Below are 18,624 nucleotides of genomic sequence, written 5' to 3' on the forward strand. Positions count from 1 at the left end.
CACAATTTTGAATGATCACCTGTCGGACAAGTTAAGCATTATTACATTCATAAAAACAAAATACCTGAATGGGAATACACAGCTTGTTTTGTATTTAATTTGATTTATTTTCTTGTGTACTTTTCACTCCGACATAGGAGATAGAATTGGGGGCGGGGTACTTTGGGCTTGTTCCATCTTTGACCAGCAGATGGCGCTAATAACGCTCCCAGTTCCCACCAATGGGTGTTAGTGGGATCTCATTGTGACTTGGCAGCGAGACTGGAGAAGAACCGACTCGAATTTACGTCCCGGAGGAAGTTCGGCCAAAAGCGCTGTGTTTTCTGGCTTTCGTTGGCTTTCCTCTCCCTGTGTGGATACTCGAGCTGCTCAACAGATCCCGGTGCGTAATTACGCACAGAGTCACAGTCGCGGCGTTGTTGGCTGGCTGGCTGGCTGGGGAAAGCCGCGGACAAAGGGAAGCAGGCTGGACTACAACTGATTTGAGAAAAGAGGACTCCTTTCGGAAGAAAAACGAGGAGTCGGAAGTCATTTTCCCCCCCGATTCGCGGAAAAATACAAGTTGGAGCGTTTTGCAGGAAAATCACGAACAGTTTGGACTTCAGTGAAAAGGCTTTTTGCATTCAGTTCTAATTTGAAGATCCTCGGAGCATGGGGTAAGTTTGACGTTCTCTCCGCTAGTGAAGTCTGGAGGACATTATGAATTTAGCACGACTTGGCACGCATCTCTTCTTTTTCGTCGTTTATACTGATGCGCTTGTAAACTTAAACGCTTGACCTGCTTTCTTACAGCTTGACCCGTGTGACCCCATAAAGGTCAAACCTATTGGTAATGCCTTACGTTGAATTAAGGCGATATAACTGAGCATAATAGAGACTTCTTTTTTTTTTTTTTTTTTAACAAGGGCTGTTTCAGTTTCACAGTCATGTGATGAAACATTCAAGCCGAGGTTGCGCGTGTGTGCAGTTTACGGCAACTCCACTAATTTCCTGTTCTCTATTTCCATCCGTCGCACACACTCGTGGACGGCTTTTGCTGCAAAAAGTGGATACTTGGTTTGTTTGCATGGGGAAGCTCAAGCTGTGCTGTGTCTCTTCAGCTGTACAGTGTATATTTGATTTGGCTTATGCTTGCTGCCAATAATTTACTTCAAACACACTGTGTATAATACCACAATAAACAGAATGCACTCATATTTACTAGTTTGGTTTGCCACTTGTGATTATTCAAGTGTAATTTTAGAACTTTTTTTTTCCTGATTTACTTTTGAGAAATCAATCAAGTAAGCCCATCATATAAACACCACATCCATTCACATAAAATGATATGGCGGGCCCTATCTGGGCCCCCAGGCCTTAGGTTTGACACCCATCATTTTAGAGGCTCCATTGGTGAACTTTGTCAATCAAAAATGTCATTCTTTGCCTAACAATCTTCTTTCACCCTGACTTTTTTCTTTGTGCTGCAGAGGAGTTGTCTTCCAGCAATAAAATGTACCCGCTACACCGAGAGAGGTATTCACTCCGTTTCATAGCCATGCATGGCAGGGATGGGGAACAAGTCATCTAGAATGACCTCCCCCTCTATTATTAGCCATATTGTCTCACTCATGATTAAGATGGTAGCGGTGATTGTGGGCATCACATAACTTTTAATGGTGGACTCCATCAAAAATGTAAACATTAGCAAAATAAAGTCCATTTATCATTGATCATTTATTGTGACTATAAGTGATATTTGGCTCTTCAAAATAATATAAGGCCTTTTTTTTGGTGCTACTGGGGATCAGTATACCCACATTGACATAATATAAATAAATGATAAACAGCAAACGTAAACGAAAACCTTTTTTGTGAGCTTTATAGATTCTATAATATTTTACCTTTCCCTCTACAAATGACCTTTCAATGATCAAGACAAGATGCTCCCCCCCTCCCTGCATGGAATTCCTTTTGTATCACGTCAGTCTCTTTTCCTCATTTGTTCTTCAAAAATTTTGTTTGACTGAGGAATGACATTTTCGGAGAACAACCGCTAATCACTGGGCTCGACATGAACACATTTGCTCTTAATCAAAGTGTCTTAATGCGGCGCTCTAATGACGAGGACACACATGGAAACAATTGCCATAGAAACATAAGGAAAGGTCGCTATGCTAACACATCAGATAGCTTTTTTTGTCAGGGAGAGTTTCAACCAATCACTGAATGTTGCTCCTGACAATGATTTTGTCTGACACCAATATCCGCAATGATGCTTAACTCATTCACTGCCATGGACACGTATAGACGTCAAAGGTGTATAGCATCAATGGCAGTGAATGAGTTAAGCCCACAAAATGTTAAAAAAAAAAAAAAAGTGAAATTGACTGAACATGTTTGTGACCCTTTTAATTACTGAGCTGTAATCTGCGTGTGCACACGTGCATGGATGAGCAGCAATGAGCGCGGAGGAAACGGATGTATGACCTGGAAAAGATGGCGACTGATCGATTCAGTTGACCTGTCACAGAATTGGGCGACAGAGATTTACAATCTCTAAAATATTTTTCCTGTGCCTGCATTGTTATTGATTACAAACCTCTGATTATAATTGTCTTTTTTTAATGGCGTCAAAAGAATTCATTTTTTAGGTCACACAAACAATTTTCTGAATTTCCCGAGAGCCAAAAGTTGCTGAGTTTCCAATTAATTGGATCTGATAAGTTGCAAAGTATTGGTAAAAGTGGTTATTCTATCAGACAGGTTTCTAGCAGCTGTCAAGATGCTGTGCAGTATTTACTCGTCCTCCTCGCCCCTCAAGAGTTTTAATCCCGTTTGAATCTGCTCGTTTGTGATGATTCTCCTCTGGGCTGATTAGCCTGAGAGGCTTTTCATGAAGCAATAACAAGACCCGTAAAATAATGGAATTTTTTTATTCCCCCGTGACTGGGAGTGATAAACTGTCAATCATCACTTCTCATTAAGATGAGAGGATGATAGAGTGGAAATTTTTGGGCTGACTCACATTCGCTTAATTGCTGGGAGGATAATTAATTCAGTTGGTGTGGTGTTATTCAGTCAGATAATTGATTTTACAGCAGAAATTTAATTTGCTTTATCCATGGTAATTAAAAATAACAATCATAAGAAAATCTTTTAATCAATTAATCATTTGATGTTATAAAGAACCTTTTCCAGTAAGGTGTCATTTAAATACTTTTTTAAAATCACATATTGGTAAAGAACGGCCAGCTCTCAAAACAGCGAGACAGTTTTTTTTAAATTTTATTCTGTTTTGTCATTTCTGATTCTAATTTGCGTACTTACTTTGGGCATCATGCATATATTTTTCAATCGTTAATGGGCAATTTGCAGACCTCAAGTGGCACCTTTTTAACATTCGCCGCCTAACATGTAAAGGCCAACTATTAAGTTCTACTTATTTTCTTGAAAAAAAAAAACTAGGTTTCACCAGTTACTCTCTATCTGGTGCAACAGTGGACCCAAATTACACCCAGAGGTGTCTTGGCTCTGCCGCTTTTGTCTCTTATTGCCGCTTCAGCAACAATAACTATTGTTTGTATGCAAATGTTGGGTAATTTCAAGCAAATCCACATGGAACAATGCTTCATATAGCCACTGCCGACCCATATGAAAGAACCTGTTTCATAAGATCAGAGCTTTGGCTGGCCCATATTATTTTAATTACCATGACAAAAGTGCAATAATGGCATCTCATTGCATATATGAATACAGGGAAATATTCACACGGCTTTACCCTCAAACGAAATGATACCGTGCAGTTTGCTCTCAATCCATTCTTTGATTCATCTCCAACCTCAAATTGACTTTCAAAATTCCCCATTAAAATGCATTATGCTGTATTGTTACAATTCAAACTTTACAATAATAAATATAAGCAGAAGTTAAAAAGTTCCATACGTGTACATTTGAAACAATAAAACACTTTAAACAGTCTCAATAATGAATTTCACAGTGCCTCATAGATCTTATTTTACATTACAGTGTAAAAAGAAAATTAGACGGGGTGTGAATATCCTCATAATTCAACTATTCATGCATTTTTTTTTAAAAATACAGAATAGAGTAAGAATACATTATATGTAAGGAGTTGCCTTTATTGTCAAAGGCAGTGAGCATGTCGCCTGTGTTTAAATTGGGTCATTAACATGCAATATTTATGCATTTCAAAAGGGAGCAGCCCATCTTCAGCGCCCGAGCTCACGTTTTCCAGATCGACCCGGCTACAAAACGCAACTGGCTGCCGGCCAGTAAGCATGCAGTCACCGTGTCCTTCTTCTACGATGCCAGCCGCAACGTCTACCGCATCATCAGTGTGGGCGGGACTAAAGTGAGTGAGAGGGGGTTGCTGGAGCGGTCAGAGAATTCATCTTCTAACACAGCGCTTTGATTCAGGCGTGACTAAGTTTCATGGAGTTACTTTATATCACTGCAGATGATTTAGAAGCACTTGTGAATTGTGTCTTGCATTTCTACTACGCCTCTTGTTGACACTGCTTTGAAAAGCTTTTAGGCGTTACGCTAGACCAATTCCCTCCCATCAGATGGTTCACTCGACAAAAGTTAGTGAGCATGGATTTTAAAAGCTTTTTCCACTTAGCTCTTTTATTGCATGGTTGTGGGACAGAACAAAAATGTCACAGTGAATATAAAAAACAAAAGAATTGACCTCACTGTTTTAATTTCTTCATAATAAAGTGCGTTTTGACATATTTCAGTCTTGAACGATTTAGTTTTACCTTTAATAAGAAATTAGTTGAATAGATCTTTGTTTTGGTGATAGAACCTATTATTTACATTTCCATTCACTTCAATGGTAAGCATTATCTTGGTTTGTGAACGAATGCAAGTTTGGCAGCTGCGTTTCAACCGTTTTATTGTTCTGTCGATAGGCCATCATCAATAGCACCATCACCCCTAACATGACCTTCACCAAAACCTCCCAGAAGTTTGGTCAATGGGCTGACAGCCGGGCCAACACCGTTTACGGCCTCGGCTTTTCCACAGAGCAGCAGCTGCAGCAGGTAACAATGAAAACAACTTGGTTGATTTATAAGCAAAATAAATTAGGACGTGTTCGAGGGTAAAACATTAATTCATGCCTTTATATTGGAGCAGTGAATTTGGAGGCAGACTTACAGCTGTGTGTTGTTTCCCACCTTCAGTTTGCAGAACAATTCAAGGAGGTGAAGGAAGCGGCTCGGTTGGCTAGAGAGAAATCTCAGGAGAGGTACGAACTGGCCAACCCTGCTCTCAACATCGCCGCCCCACAGGTAAATCATTAGCGCCTATGCAACCTGAGGAATAAAAACATTTCTTCAATAAAAAGTACAAAATGGCAAGTTTGGAGGTCTGGAACAGGGATGCAACATGATGCAATTGAACCTGACAACTCAAGAGACAATACGACCTTTTTTTTTTTTTTTAACCAAATGCCAGCACTGCGGCTTGGAACATATCCAGAGCAACACTTTTTTTTTCTTCTATTTGAAACCCCAGATACAGAATAGGGGGTGATACTTCATGCTTGAAAAAACATTAAGGCTTCTGCTCTGGAGAAAAGCATATCTAAAGAGGGCTGAACTTCGTACAAGCATAATAGAGAGGAAGGCAGAACATCTGAATCATTCATAATTGAAAGCAATTTTGGAGGATAATGACGAGATTTGATCCTGCCAACACTTTTGATTTTAGGCTTGACATGTTGCTGACTTTTGTCAGATCTGTTGATGGCAAAAAGGCACCCTGCAATAATAATGGATTGTGTTCACATAGCAAACACACAATGTTGCATTCATCGTAAGCGTCGACGTTATTGGCTGCTAGCGAGTCTTTTAAGCGTTTGTGCCAGCGCTTGTCACAACATGGTGACCACAAGAAATCAATATATACTGTACTCTACATGTATTGCTGCACTGCATCACTCTGAGAGGTGTTTATGAGATTTTTTGCAACTCATGCTATTATTATAAAACCCACTATAACCAGGAAATTAATAACTATGGCTGCATCAGAAAATTGGAATAAATGAGGCTGTGAAAAACAATGCAATGTTGAGAAAGGCTTTTGTGCAATTTTATCTTAAACTATTCTGTTGATCATTCTTAACATTTAAAAAGAACTTCAATCATTTTTTGACATTTATGCTGGATTGAGTTGGAGAGAGACTAAAGACTGGAAGGTGAAAGCGCAAATCAATGTTTCCTGAAAGATGGGATATGAGGAAGTCCAGTAAAGCAATGATTAAAAAAATATATTTTCAAATCATAGAAAGAATATCGCCGCGGCACATTTTGACTGTATACAGTGCGGTCGAAAATGAAACGACAAAGAACAAGGCATGACTCAACCTAGTTTTCTTTCAAAAAGAAGGAGAGGAGCTTTGGACAGATGAAGTATTTTGTAAGAGTGTGAGTGGGAAATGAAATTCCTGCCCCTGCCTGTCTGCTTGGCATACAAGAGCTGCTGGAGAATGGAACAGTGAGTGCAGTGTCGAAAAGCAAAGCAGCACATGCAAACCTCACTCTTGTCTCATTTATGCGAATAAACCTTGTCACATTTATTTGATGCATCGTAGCAACAACTTATGACATTGAGATGTCACTCAACTGGTGGCTGAGAGCTTGTATCACCATGGAAACCAGAAACCCCCTTACAGTATATGCAAAGACACAAACGTGGACCCAATTCTACTGCAGATGGGGCAGCTGGTTAGTTTTTTTTATTCTATTTTATTAATTTCAGTTTGGTTAACTGAAGACTTGTCAATTAGAGCGAATGCAAGTTTTATTTATTTTTATTTTTTTGTTTACCCAGCTTCTTAGCCAGTCAGGCTGCAACTTACTTATGACCCTAATTATTATAACCACCATGTAACAAAAAAAAAAGAAAAAAGGATACATCTGGCAAAAAGTTGAAAAACATACACAGCTGTCCTATTTGATTTTTTGCTTCAGTCAAGCTTAAGTTGGTCTCTTACATGAGCAGATGTGAAATATGACAGCAGGCAGTAAGGTGTAGTCTTCTAAAAGGTCAGAAGTATTTCATATACTCAACATGAATTTTAATTTTTGATCTTATTCAGGCATTTTAGTCAACTGTTTGCTTAAAGCAGAAGTCAGTGGGATTTTTTTTCTCTATTAGAGCCTATGTCTGAATAATATTGACTTTATGGAATATGAATTAAGCCGAAAAAATCCAGCAATTTTTCTCCATCTTGGATGGCTGCCATTTTGTCCTCTACTACCTGCTGTCAAGTGAAAATCACAGTGCCCACATCTTGCAAATGTCACGGCTGTTTTTTTTTTTTTTCTTTTTCAAGCGACATTTCGCTAACTTTCATTTGAAGAGCAAAGTAGAAATTTTGAGGGGCATTTTAGCTTTAATGGTAAAAAATAAAATACCTCCGCAATACCATCTCTATAGTTCCTTCCATTATTTTATTCTGGAAGTGTTAGGTGCCCCAATACCTTTTGTCTACAAAGTAAAGTATGTCAACTGGATTCAAAAGTAGCTGTCATTTTGCCCGCCCTCTAATTGGAACCTACATCCCATAAACTATGCAGATGCAGGAAGAAAGGGAAACGCTCATCTATATTTTAAAACAATATCTTGCCATTGAAACCGTGCTAAAATAAGTGTGTGGGGGGGCGGGGGTCCGGTTCCGTGAGGACCCAGGTGATTCAAGGGAACGTACTGATGCATGGAGCCATGAATAAATAATGGCAGCTTGTGGTCTCAATGAAGCCCCAAATGTGGAGACAGGAGTCTTTTATAGAAGCTCAGAGAGCAAAATGGACCGAGACTTGGATAAATAAGTCAACAGTATAATGTACTTTGAAAAACACCAGTCCAGACCCATCACGATAAAAGCTCTCAAGTTTGTATTTAAAATATCCGACGTCTCACTTTGCAAAGCCTCTTCCCCAAATTTTTTTCAGTCCATTCTTTGACAACACACTGAAGAAAAAATTCTTTTTTTTCCCATTTTCCTGATTTTAGTAAGGAAAAAAAAAAAGCTTGAAAGATACAATACAAATTTTATGACAGCCAGCTTGAGGAGAAGTTTCAATTTCACATCCAGCAGACACATGACTGTTTCTTAATTTTCTTCTTTGTCTCCTTTTCACTGATGCGTCCATCATGGGATGTCAACAGCTATCTCAGGTATGTGACAAGTCTCCTAAAGCAATATTAGCCTAGACATTTTGATGCTATTCCTTCATCTGTGTGCTCCTTAGATGATCCTTGCTCAATAATTAATCTGCTGTCTGATCAAATCTGACTTGAGAGCAAATGTAGCTTCAGAACGCTGCTTGTGCTTTCTACAAGGAGAACAGTCTTTGTTAACACTAGCAGCTAAAATGCAAAAAAAAAAATGATGGAGACATTGAAATCCATCTGTCCGTCCATCCATTTTGTTAGCCATTTAAAATCCCATTTTTACACAGACACTTATTCTAAACATCATCCTATTTTTTTTCTGCCCTTGTAAATGTTGCACCATCAGACAAAATATGGCATTTAACTGAAAAATCCCTCCAATACTTTGTGTAAAAACCCTGGAGAGCAGCAATTCTTTAAAAGATCCTCTCAAGTCTTTGAACTTGACTAATGAGCTGTTGGTAGTTTGTGCAAGAGTATCTCAAGTCTCATTCCCACTTAGCCTGAAAGAGCGAGAGCGAGCAACATGAAGGGGGGGAAAATGTGCTGCATCTGTAATCCTGTTTATGACTTAAAAAATTGATCCACGTCGTGTGAATTATTCAATTTTGTGTATTTGCAGGCAATCCCTTTGGCACTTGGCCACAGTTATTTTGTTTTAGTTTTCTTTGCTCCTTTTTACATGTTTGGGCCTTGTGTTTGATTCCATGCCTCCATATGGACGGACAGAACTGCAAAGATAATACTAGATATTACACCATCCTCCTTGGGGGACAATACGGAAAGACTCTCTCAAATTAATATTACAAGGCTTTTTCTACATGAAGTGCACGAGTGGAACGCCTCAGCTGCTCAGGAAAAAAAAAAAAAAAAAAATCAATTATATTATATATATTATGACAGCTAAAATCTGATTTTTTCATATCCAGACAAATTTGTGGGCTAAAAAGTTGATATCGCCTTTATGTTAGTTGAATTATGTATTAAGCTTCCTCAATAGATTTCCCTGTGCTGCAATTGTATTGAACTGATATGGTTCCACCGGTTCTCGTCGGTCTAGGAGCTGTCGGACGACCGTCATTCCCCGCCGCTGCTGACGGTTAACGGTCCCGGAGAGGAAAAGCTGTTTCGAAGTAAAAGTGCAGAAGTGGAGCTGACAGTGGAGAAGGAGAGAGTCAAGAAGATGTTGTCTGAAGGGTAATGACACCTACAGCTTTATCTTCTCAAACAAACATTTTCTCCAGGGTGCCAATGTTGATTAAAAATGCATTTACAACTTGAAAGTCAGGAAAAGATTCTGCTGAGTTTTAATTGACGATAGATATTGATCGATTCTAATTTGTCGTAGTCTAAATCACATTTGTAGCTTCATTATGAAACCCACAAAGGCGATAATTATGCAGATGGACGAGATTGCTTTGAAAGCATCATGCGCTTAAAAGTCTCTTAACACTCAGAGAGGAGCTAAAAGCCAAACTGGTCCTTGGATATTGACTCTTAAACAAGTGGCAATTTCAAGGTACTTCACATATGCATGCGTGCCTTGCTCCGAAGTTGAAAATATTGCTTTTGAGCAGATTGTACAGTTTCTCCTTGCTGATGGATTGTTGAAGACGCAGCTGAGTAATGAACACATTTTAAGTGGAGCAGACACTGAATGATTGCGCCACTCAGATTAAAAAAAAAAAAATTTGCCTGGAGGAGATTCTGTCCTTGTGTTTGGGGAAGAAAAAAAAAAAGCGTTTAGCACGGCACTTGAATTTTTGGAAACGACATTTGAACCTGTTTGTTTTGGGTGCCTCTGCCCTTTCACTGATCTGTATGATATTAAGAAGGAGAAAAAAAAAAAGGCTTTATAAGCCACTGTTATCCAGATGCATTTATTTGATGACTCCCATAAGCCTTTTGCTCTGTTGCTATGGTGAGTAGCTATACGGTTGCTACGCTGTGCAAAGATGTGACGTCATATATTTCCAAAGCTCTCGGATTTATTTGCTACCCTCACTAAATCCTGACCTTTACCACCCACCCATTCATTGTATAAGTGACTTTTCTCCATGATCCAATGATGCAATTCATTTCATGTGCTAAAGGGGAAATAAACAACAGACATGATCAGCCAAATCTCCAAATGTATTCAAAGAAATTAAACTCGAGGCCCGGGGGCCAGATCCGGCCCGCCATGTCATTCTACATGGCCCGTGAGCTGTGTAGTAAATAAAAATGTTTTTTCTTTTTTACCCTTTTTAAAGTAAGTTGAACAATAACTGAAGAAAATATTACAAAACTAATAATCCATATTTTTCTTATGCATATGTATTAATACAAGACGAGGTAAAGTGAGATGAACTTTGACCCATTATTTTTTTGGGTCATGTCAAAGAAAAGGTGAGCAACAATGTGTGAGAGTGTGAAAACGACTGCTCCCACTAAAAAGCCTTTTTTTTTTTTCTTTTCTTCTGCCCCTAGGTCCATGTGTGAAATCAACCTTGAGGCAGAGCTCTTCACCTTACAGGACAGTAACGCCAAGCTGGTGGCAGCGCTGCAGGAAGCCAACGTCAGCGTGGAGCAATGGAAGCAGCAGTTGGCTGAGTACCAGGAGGAGACCGATCGCCTTCGAGACCAGGTGGGACAACTTTTATTAAACCGCCAACTGATATGAATGGAATCCTCTAGTGGTGATCAAATATTTAAAACTCGCAATTAATTGACATCACATCCTACAGATGCCACAAGATATTGGAAACAGTTTAAAGCTGTCAAACGATCAACTAATCCATGACCAAATTAATCGAGTCATCATTTACAGACACTAATTATGAAACACTGCCATTTTTTTTTTTTTTTTATATCACGAGTTGTGTGAGTCCAGTTGAAGGTTACTCCTCATATGGACACACACATCCACACACGCTCTGCTGCAAAGTCAACCAGGTGGTTGGAACTAGATCAGGCCTCCAGGGTTTTGGGGAGGGGGTAGGGGGGGGGGGAGACACCCTACACTGTCCGGCTTCTTTCCCTCCCTGCCCCACTTAGAGAGACATGATGAATTACCGTTAGGACTCCAGGGATCCTTTTGACTCCCTCGTCACATATAATTGTCATTGTTTTGCGGAGGAATGAGGACTATATTTTACTGGATGTACATCTAGTCAAATTTGTTTTATTTGTTTTGAAATAAAAATCTTAGTGAAAGGGTAACCATGCTAGATTTGGATTGATTTTTTTTTCCATTATTTTTTATTTTATTTTATTTTTTAATTATTTTTTGAGAAAAATAAATGTCACAATCTGCACCATGCCACCAAAAAGGTGTACCTAATCAAATGCCAGTTGAGTGTGTTTACTGAAGCAATCTTTTTTTTTTTTTTTTTCTTCTACTATCCTTGTTGACTGTCAGTTTGATTGATATCAGCGTGATCTCTTTCTTCACGAGGAGCTCACATTGAGCTTTAGGGGAGACAATTGCGGCTGTCACGTATAGAAAAACACAAGTGCGTGGCTTTTCTGGGGCTCCACCAGGATATGGCGTATTAGCATGAAAATGAAAAATGGCCAAATAGGCCGGAAACCTGTTTAACATTTCATACACCTTTGTATTCATTCATCACTCACTGGAGCAAGCAATTTATGCGTCAACAATTTGCAGTTATCAAAATGAGTCATGCACAGATTTTGAATTTTTATTCTCTTGGCAAGCCGCTTGGGTAGCTTTGTTCAATTGAGGCTAATTTTCAACAATCTGCTGTGCTACGCTTGCTAAGGCTCAATTTTCTTTTGCAAATGAACGAACAAGATTATCAATACCTTTGTTTTGCCTATGATCATTTGAACTAAAACAACTTGGATGATTTATCGTCACTAATTGATGAAGACAGTGTCGAGCCAGATTTATTTATGTAGCACTTAATCACAGAAACGTCTCAAAGGGCTTCACATATCACAATTGTCAAGAATGATCGACATCTCCTGATCTCGTATTTAAATGCAGAAACATGCAGACCAAAAGAATGCAACGCGTGAAGGTTATAGAAGCAGCTATATAGTGCGTAAACAACATTTTTATCATAGTTCTATAGTTTTTTTTATTAATAAGTTTATTCAGATGGGAATTGAACGCTCCAATTAAGGTTAAAGGTTTAACGGCACTGAGCCGTGACGGAAAACTGCAAACAAGTTGACTTAGTTGTTTACACATGATAGCTCACCACTCTATTTTTTATATATTTTTTTCATCTGATGTTTCTTTCATTGCCGTGACTACTGCCAGTCACACAACAAGGGGCAAAATAGATCGAATTTACATGATTTGTATTCTTATTTGTCTTTTGATTTACTAAAGGCAACACACTTAAAGAATAGACAAAAAGCATTTTTTAAGCCAGTGCTTTGTTTTGCTCTCTTATATTTTATATTGCTTCGAAACGACAACAAAACAGCTGGAAAGGTTAAACCGAGCCATGTTTGGAAAAAGAAAAACGATGTGTTCCACCTCATTAGGTGAATTTCACGTTTACTCCAGCGCGGTTCATGAAAAATGATGCAAAATACTTTTTCGGGTCGACTTGATGCTCTGCGACAACTTATGAAAAGAGCAAGTCATTGCTAAATAATACACAGTAGCTGTCTCCTCTTATTTTCTTTCTATGTCCCAGCGAGAAAATGTGTTGCTCTATTAATTATCCCAGTATTGTGTTGTAGGTGGCAGAATTGGAGGCACAGCTTGGCCATCCTGCTGCTGCTGCTCACACTGATAAGGAGGAGCTTAGCCGCTCACTGGAAGAGCTGGAAGCTCTGCTTAGTGCCAAAGACCAGGTAAGACACAAACTGGTCCAAAAGACAATAGAAATATCTGTAGTTCTTAAAATTTTAGTATTGACACATCAAGTCCATCCACGATTTGTCTTGGCGGGCCACATAAAATGATGTGATGGCCCGTTTCTGGCCCCCAGGCTTTAGGTTTGACACCTATTCCGTCATGGCTTTGTCCTCACGAAGGCAACCACTTACAACCACTTAGCGCTAAACATCTCCTAGTTGTTACTTTCCAATGTGTGTCACATCGGAAAACTTAAAAGTATCCCGCTGTGTGATAAAATACTTGTTTTATAAGAAAAAAAAAAAAGACAGTGATGCTTTATGGTAACATTTTTGCTTATTTACAGGAAATACACAGTCTACAGAGCAAGAGAACTGATGTGGGGGAGCTGGAGAGGGAAAGAGAAGAGGCCATTCAGAGACTCCAGGTAAGTTGTTTTGTTTCTCACTTCTTTTGCCAAGCGGCGCCATATTGCAATTAACAGGGGAACAGCTTGTCTGGCCACAAAATGAGAACTAACGCATTTCGAACCACAGACTAAACGCTGAGTCGTTCCCTGAGTGTTGTGACTAAAAGCTTTGGCTTTTGTTGTTGTTTTTACAACGTGCTCGCTTCGCCGCTTCATTAAAAGACTGCCGTTCTCCATCTCCTCGTCAGACATCTGATTAAAAAGCAATCCTGAGCGAGAATGGACTAGTTTTAGAAAGGCCGTGTTGTAATTGTGCTTCTGTCAGCTTTGGCGTGTTGACGCTTCACTCGATGGTTAAAGACACGGAGACGTTAAAAAAATGGATACTTTAACCTAACATGTTTACGATAAAATCGAAAACAAAAGAGCCACACATGCACAGGGTGAACATGCAAATTTCAGAGAAAGGTCACAGATAAGATTCTAACCCAAAAACCTTGAAAAGAAGCAACAACTTAACTGCAGCATTAGGTTTTATTATGTTGCTTTCTTGAACAATGGCGACCTCTGCTGGCACAAAGGGGAGTTACAGTATGCAGAATTCACAATTTCTTTGCTCACTGATATCATTGGCTTTCTTTGGAGGACTTCAAGGACAAAACAAATCACTTTTCCATCGCAATGCGGGAAGTATGGCTAATGCATACTGCTTAGCCTTGATTAGGTAATCTATCACTTTTCAGCCCCGGTGTCACTTTTGATTTATGTATACTCTTGATTAACCTTTCCTGACTTTGTGCCCATTTCATAAACGGTTCATTGAGAATTCACCACAGCCTCGATTGCCACTTTAAATCTCCATTATTAACAGATGAAGGGAGCAAATAGCCAAAAAACATTACAGCAGCCCATTCAGCTGAAACTGAAGTTACCCATTTGTTTTTTCAGGAACTAGAGAGACGAAACACGGAGCTGGAGGCTCAAATCAAGAGCACCGAAAAGACGCTGGCCTCCAGCAGGGAAGAACAAAAAAAGGCAGAGGTGGACGTCCGGCATTTCCTCGAGGCCCTCGATGTCAAAATATGCGACCTGAGTGACTTGAGACAAAGTCTGGCAAACCTTGTTGATAAGTAATCCCAACTGAAGAAGTCAGGGTGCATCTCCACAGTCAAGGCACATTTGCTCCTCTACTCTAGTCTCATTTGTATTTGGCCGACGCTGCAGTTTCCAGGAGATCTTAATAAAATCATTGTGTGCAAGAGAAACCTCTTATAGGTGCAATGCGCACAATAAAGCATCTGGGCTTTATATTACACCAAATTTATAGTGGCTGCAAACAAGAACAAAATTTAGTGGAATAAAATAAAATACTGCTCAGCATATGCATTCTGTTTTTTTTTTTTTTGCAAAAACAAATTAGTTTTCAGCCACATTATGGGCATAGACAATAATATTTATTTTTTGCAATGCATCACATTTATAGTTATGATTTCGGAATGACTTCCATTGTCCTCAACTGTGGAAAATGCACCCGACTGGCAGTAGGTCAGGGAAGGGACAAACAAATGGATATCAAAAGCCTGATTACAAGTCAGCCACAGTTCAGCATCAGCAGCCAGATGCTCCATCCATCTACGGACCACCAACATGCATTATTCCCTCACTTCATTCTCACTGCTCTTCTCTCCACATCGTCTATTATTCAAGTCGACCCGTGGCGTGAGCTTGAGAAATTGAAACACGAGCAACGGCGTCTCTTCACTTGAAATCTCACAACCAGAGTTGCACTTCATTATTTGTTGCCAAGTTGGACTTTGTTTACACGTCAGTATTGCAGTGGTTAGTTTTAGCATCAGTAAGCCTTTTAGGAGAGAGCACTGCAAGATCTCTGCAGGACCAAGTAATGTGAAATGATGGAAGTGAGTCGTTTACTAAATGGGTACTTAACTGAGCGGCCTGTCAGCTTTGTGAAACTGATGCATAAAAAAAAAAAAAAGCTTTGTATCGCCTCATTTTAATGTAATCTGGGTACAGAAAAAAAGCACAGGCTATCAGCACAGCTCACCATCCATTTAACTTGCTTTAATCGTGTTTTAAACGGCCTTGTCACAAATCGAGAACTTTATGTTGTTTTATAGATGAGTTTATTAAGTTTCACTTGATTTTCTGCTCCACCATGATTTGAGCAGAGTCGACTAAATCTGACCTCAGAAGCCTTCTTGAATTAGCAATAACATTTTGTGTTTATGGGTTTTTACATTTTGGGTTTTGAAAAAAAACTGCAAAGCTTTTTCACCTTGGCATGATTACGACTGCAGCGGTCCCCAACCTTTTTTTGCGCCACGGACCGGCCTTTATATCAATAAATAATACATTGATATCAATAAATAATACATTTATCATAAATATATAAATATGATGAAATAAAAATGATACGACTGGCAGAAAAACAAGTATAAACAACATGAAAATAAAACTCACCATTCCGTTGAATTTGTGGGAGCTTGTTTCTCAGAAACCAGCTGGTGTAATTGGAGACAATGACACCTGAAGTGGTTTCGGATTCTTGGGCTCCATGTGCCCAAGCACTTTTGAAGGCTTTTGCACAGTGGGCTTACTGGGCGCGTCAGTCACCTGTGGCGATAAATCCATATTTGAAGTAGGGCTTTCTTTTAAAGGCAGCTTTTACTTTTCTTAGAAATCGTAGCCTCTTCTTTCTTTTTTTTCCAAACATCTCTGTTTCTTGCTCATTTCTGCTAGCTTCACCGGCTCGACTGGTGGGGATGAGCTTCTTGACCTGTGTCAAGAGACACAGCTGCACTGACGGATTTAATTGGGAGATAATTGCCACTTTTTTTTTTTTTTTTTTTACATTTTTCAGAATAAATTCTCATTTTTGCTAGCTTTGAGGGCTCGACTGGGGAAATGTCACGTGACCGGGACGAGCGTCTTGACTTGAATTAACTGATATAAAAAAAAGAAATTTCTGCAGCTTGGTGGCCCGGTACCGGTCCGCGGACCGGGGGTTGGGGACCCCTGCACTACTGCATTCATTCAGTGTGATTAAAAATATCAAATCAGCTCCTCATCCTGAGCACTGCAGTTTCGAACGCTTAATAGCACAAAAGCCTATTCAGGTATACAATTTCAAATTGAGTTTATCTTCCACTCAATCCTCTTCTCCATGTTGGCTAAGTTTCTAATCATTTTTGACCAATCACTTTCACTTGTGACATTCCTTACAAAAAAAGTACTGTACAATAGGTTCACAATATTGCATTAGGGTTGTTTGCTTGTACACCCAAGGTTGACTCCACCTCATATTTGACTTGTGATGATCTCATAGTGGCAATGGGAGACTGGTAACACGAGCTCGAAAATGAGAAGAGTCATTTGCTTTTTCCAGACTTCTCTTGCTAAGCAGTGCAACAACCTGAACCACAAGTGTCACTACCTAAAATGGAATTTTCCATTCCACCTTCATAGTAAAGGACGGAATTCTGTTCACTTGTTACAACTGCATTTTATTCAATTTATATGTATGAGTAAATTGTTCTGTTCCTAAGCATTGGTAGATTTGAAAAATGATTCAATTCAAGCTGTTTGTGAGATAAAATTGCTTATATTTGTAGAAGTCGAATTAAAACTCATGCTTTAACACAAGTCTGTCGTTTGATTTTACTGATTTGTTGTTACTGTGACTGTTACCTTTCCTAAGGTTACTATTGCTAAAGAAAACTTATTGCCAATTTAGAACACCACAAGATTAAGTGAAGGATCCACTCAATGAATTACAGTGACTAGTGGAGTTTTCTTAATTTTATTTAACACAATGTGGCGTGCATAGCTGATCCAGTATAAATGTCTACTTCAGCTTCTTCTTGGGGCGAAGGTTGTTGGTGTGTCCACACTTCTTCTTACGGCAGTTGACGGCACGTGGGTGCAGACGGGCGTAGCACCTGAGAAGGTCAAACGTATTCAAATAACCATCTTGAAGCACAGTTGAACTTGTTAAAAATCCAAATAGGGGATTTCAGGACTTACTTGCGGCAAATCATCTTGTCGCAGTTGTACTTCTGAGCCAGCTGTCTGAGGGAAGGCTCAATGATGCCACCACGCAGACGCAGCACCAGATGAAGAGTGGATTCTACAAGAGAGCAATTATTATAATTAAGATGAGGAATCCTTTCTTCAGGGCAAAGGTTTACAAGACTTACCTTTCTGGATGTTGTAGTCAGACAAAGTGCGTCCATCCTCCAACTGTTTGCCAGCAAAGATCAGACGCTGCTGATCAGGGGGGATACCTAGACACATTCAAATCATTAGAAGGCATACATAAAATCATAACATGAAGAAATAAATCACATCACTGGATCACAGAGTACTTCACGTATTCATTGAGGTCTTCGGAGTCCATAGTACAATTTAAGACTTACAAATAGGGTGGATAAAGAGTTCTTCAGAGATGGGTGCTCACCTTCCTTGTCTTGGATCTTTGCCTTGACATTTTCGATGGTGTCGCTGGGCTCGACCTCAAGGGTGATGGTCTTACCCGTCAATGTCTTCACGAAGATCTGCATGTTTGCAGGCTGAGGAGTATTAGGAGAGCAATGTTACCGCTGGGTTAGGAGTGAATCAACTCAAATCTCAGGCTACCCGGCTTCTTCAATCTAACACGAAATTGGCGACTGACATACGTATCTTTGTTACTGTTAATTGACGTTTTTTATGACACAGTCCAAAGCCTTATGACAAAGCCGGCGTGTACTGACTAGAAGTTTGTAGCATAGTCAGCTAAAGCTAACATTGGGCCAAAGCTAGCTAAATGCTAACAGTGGCCTCGCCACATGCTGACTGCTAGCGTAAAACGATGACAACTATAGGCTTTTACACACGTACACTTTATTTTGTCACGATTCATACTTCTGTAAAGCTGTGATCGAATGATCAAAATGTAGTTTTTGCACAATTAACGTTTATTTGGATAACTTCGTTGGAGAAATAAGCATTGGACAAAAATCCTACCCACCAGCCGCTAGCTGAGCCTCAACGAAAAGAGACCGGAAAAAGCCGTCGCAATATTACGTCACTTCCCCCGCCTCGTTTCCTCCAAAGTAAAACCCCATTATTATTTTTTGGGTCAAAATTTCGCTAATTATGTCAGTGAATGACCGAAATATAATTTATTAGTATAGATTTAAAGGTATAG

At 39.5% G+C, this 18,624-nt stretch overlaps 2 protein-coding genes and 1 long non-coding RNA gene across 3 annotated transcripts; 1 reads left to right on the plus strand and 2 right to left on the minus strand.

Annotated features, from left to right (window-relative positions):
* The first annotated feature begins 214 nt into the window (after positions 1–214).
* LOC148389002 (homer protein homolog 3-like) lies at positions 215–17,078 on the plus strand. Its single transcript, XM_088395331.1, has 11 exons — positions 215–656; positions 1,470–1,515; positions 4,198–4,354; positions 4,917–5,048; positions 5,190–5,297; positions 8,182–8,190; positions 9,248–9,384; positions 10,657–10,813; positions 12,889–13,002; positions 13,353–13,433; positions 14,364–17,078. The coding sequence occupies exons 2-11, from the start codon at positions 1,493–1,495 to the stop codon at positions 14,547–14,549; spliced, it is 1,104 nt and encodes a 367-aa protein (XP_088251457.1). The 5' UTR covers positions 215–656; positions 1,470–1,492; the 3' UTR covers positions 14,550–17,078.
* On the minus strand, positions 4,080–16,016 carry LOC148389003 (uncharacterized). The gene is made up of 3 exons (XR_015862350.1): positions 15,897–16,016; positions 5,164–5,321; positions 4,080–5,039 (listed from the first exon to the last, which is right to left on the minus strand). It is a non-coding gene; the product is annotated as an uncharacterized LOC148389003 (long non-coding RNA).
* A 141-nt stretch (positions 17,079–17,219) lies between the features above and the next one.
* uba52 (ubiquitin A-52 residue ribosomal protein fusion product 1) lies at positions 17,220–18,547 on the minus strand. Its single transcript, XM_088395329.1, has 5 exons — positions 18,445–18,547; positions 17,893–18,004; positions 17,633–17,719; positions 17,460–17,562; positions 17,220–17,374 (listed from the first exon to the last, which is right to left on the minus strand). The coding sequence occupies exons 2-5, from the start codon at positions 17,993–17,995 to the stop codon at positions 17,281–17,283; spliced, it is 387 nt and encodes a 128-aa protein (XP_088251455.1). The 5' UTR covers positions 17,996–18,004; positions 18,445–18,547; the 3' UTR covers positions 17,220–17,280.
* Between the last annotated feature and the right edge of the window lie 77 nt (positions 18,548–18,624).

Source organism: Syngnathus floridae, chromosome 13 (assembly GCF_059516105.1).
Source record: "Syngnathus floridae isolate MCC-2025c chromosome 13, RoL_Sflo_1.0, whole genome shotgun sequence".
Classification (NCBI taxonomy): Eukaryota; Metazoa; Chordata; class Actinopteri; order Syngnathiformes; family Syngnathidae; genus Syngnathus; species Syngnathus floridae.

What these genes read in the sequence shown, in the direction of transcription:
- LOC148389002 (XM_088395331.1), top strand. Translation starts at nt 1,493, where the DNA reads ATGTACCCGCTACACCGAGAGAG. An exon ending in CCGATCGCCTTCGAGACCAG is followed by an intron (nt 10,814 to 12,888) that starts GTGGGACAACTT and finishes ATTGTGTTGTAG; the next exon opens with GTGGCAGAATTGGAGGCACA. An exon ending in TGCTTAGTGCCAAAGACCAG is followed by an intron (nt 13,003 to 13,352) that starts GTAAGACACAAA and finishes GCTTATTTACAG; the next exon opens with GAAATACACAGTCTACAGAG.
- uba52 (XM_088395329.1), bottom strand. Translation starts at nt 17,995, where the DNA reads ATGCAGATCTTCGTGAAGACATTGACGGGTAAGACCATCACCCTTGAG. An exon ending in AAAGATCCAAGACAAGGAAG is followed by an intron (nt 17,720 to 17,892) that starts GTGAGCACCCAT and finishes GAATGTGTCTAG; the next exon opens with GTATCCCCCCTGATCAGCAG. An exon ending in TGACTACAACATCCAGAAAG is followed by an intron (nt 17,563 to 17,632) that starts GTAAGTCTTGTA and finishes GCTCTCTTGTAG; the next exon opens with AATCCACTCTTCATCTGGTG.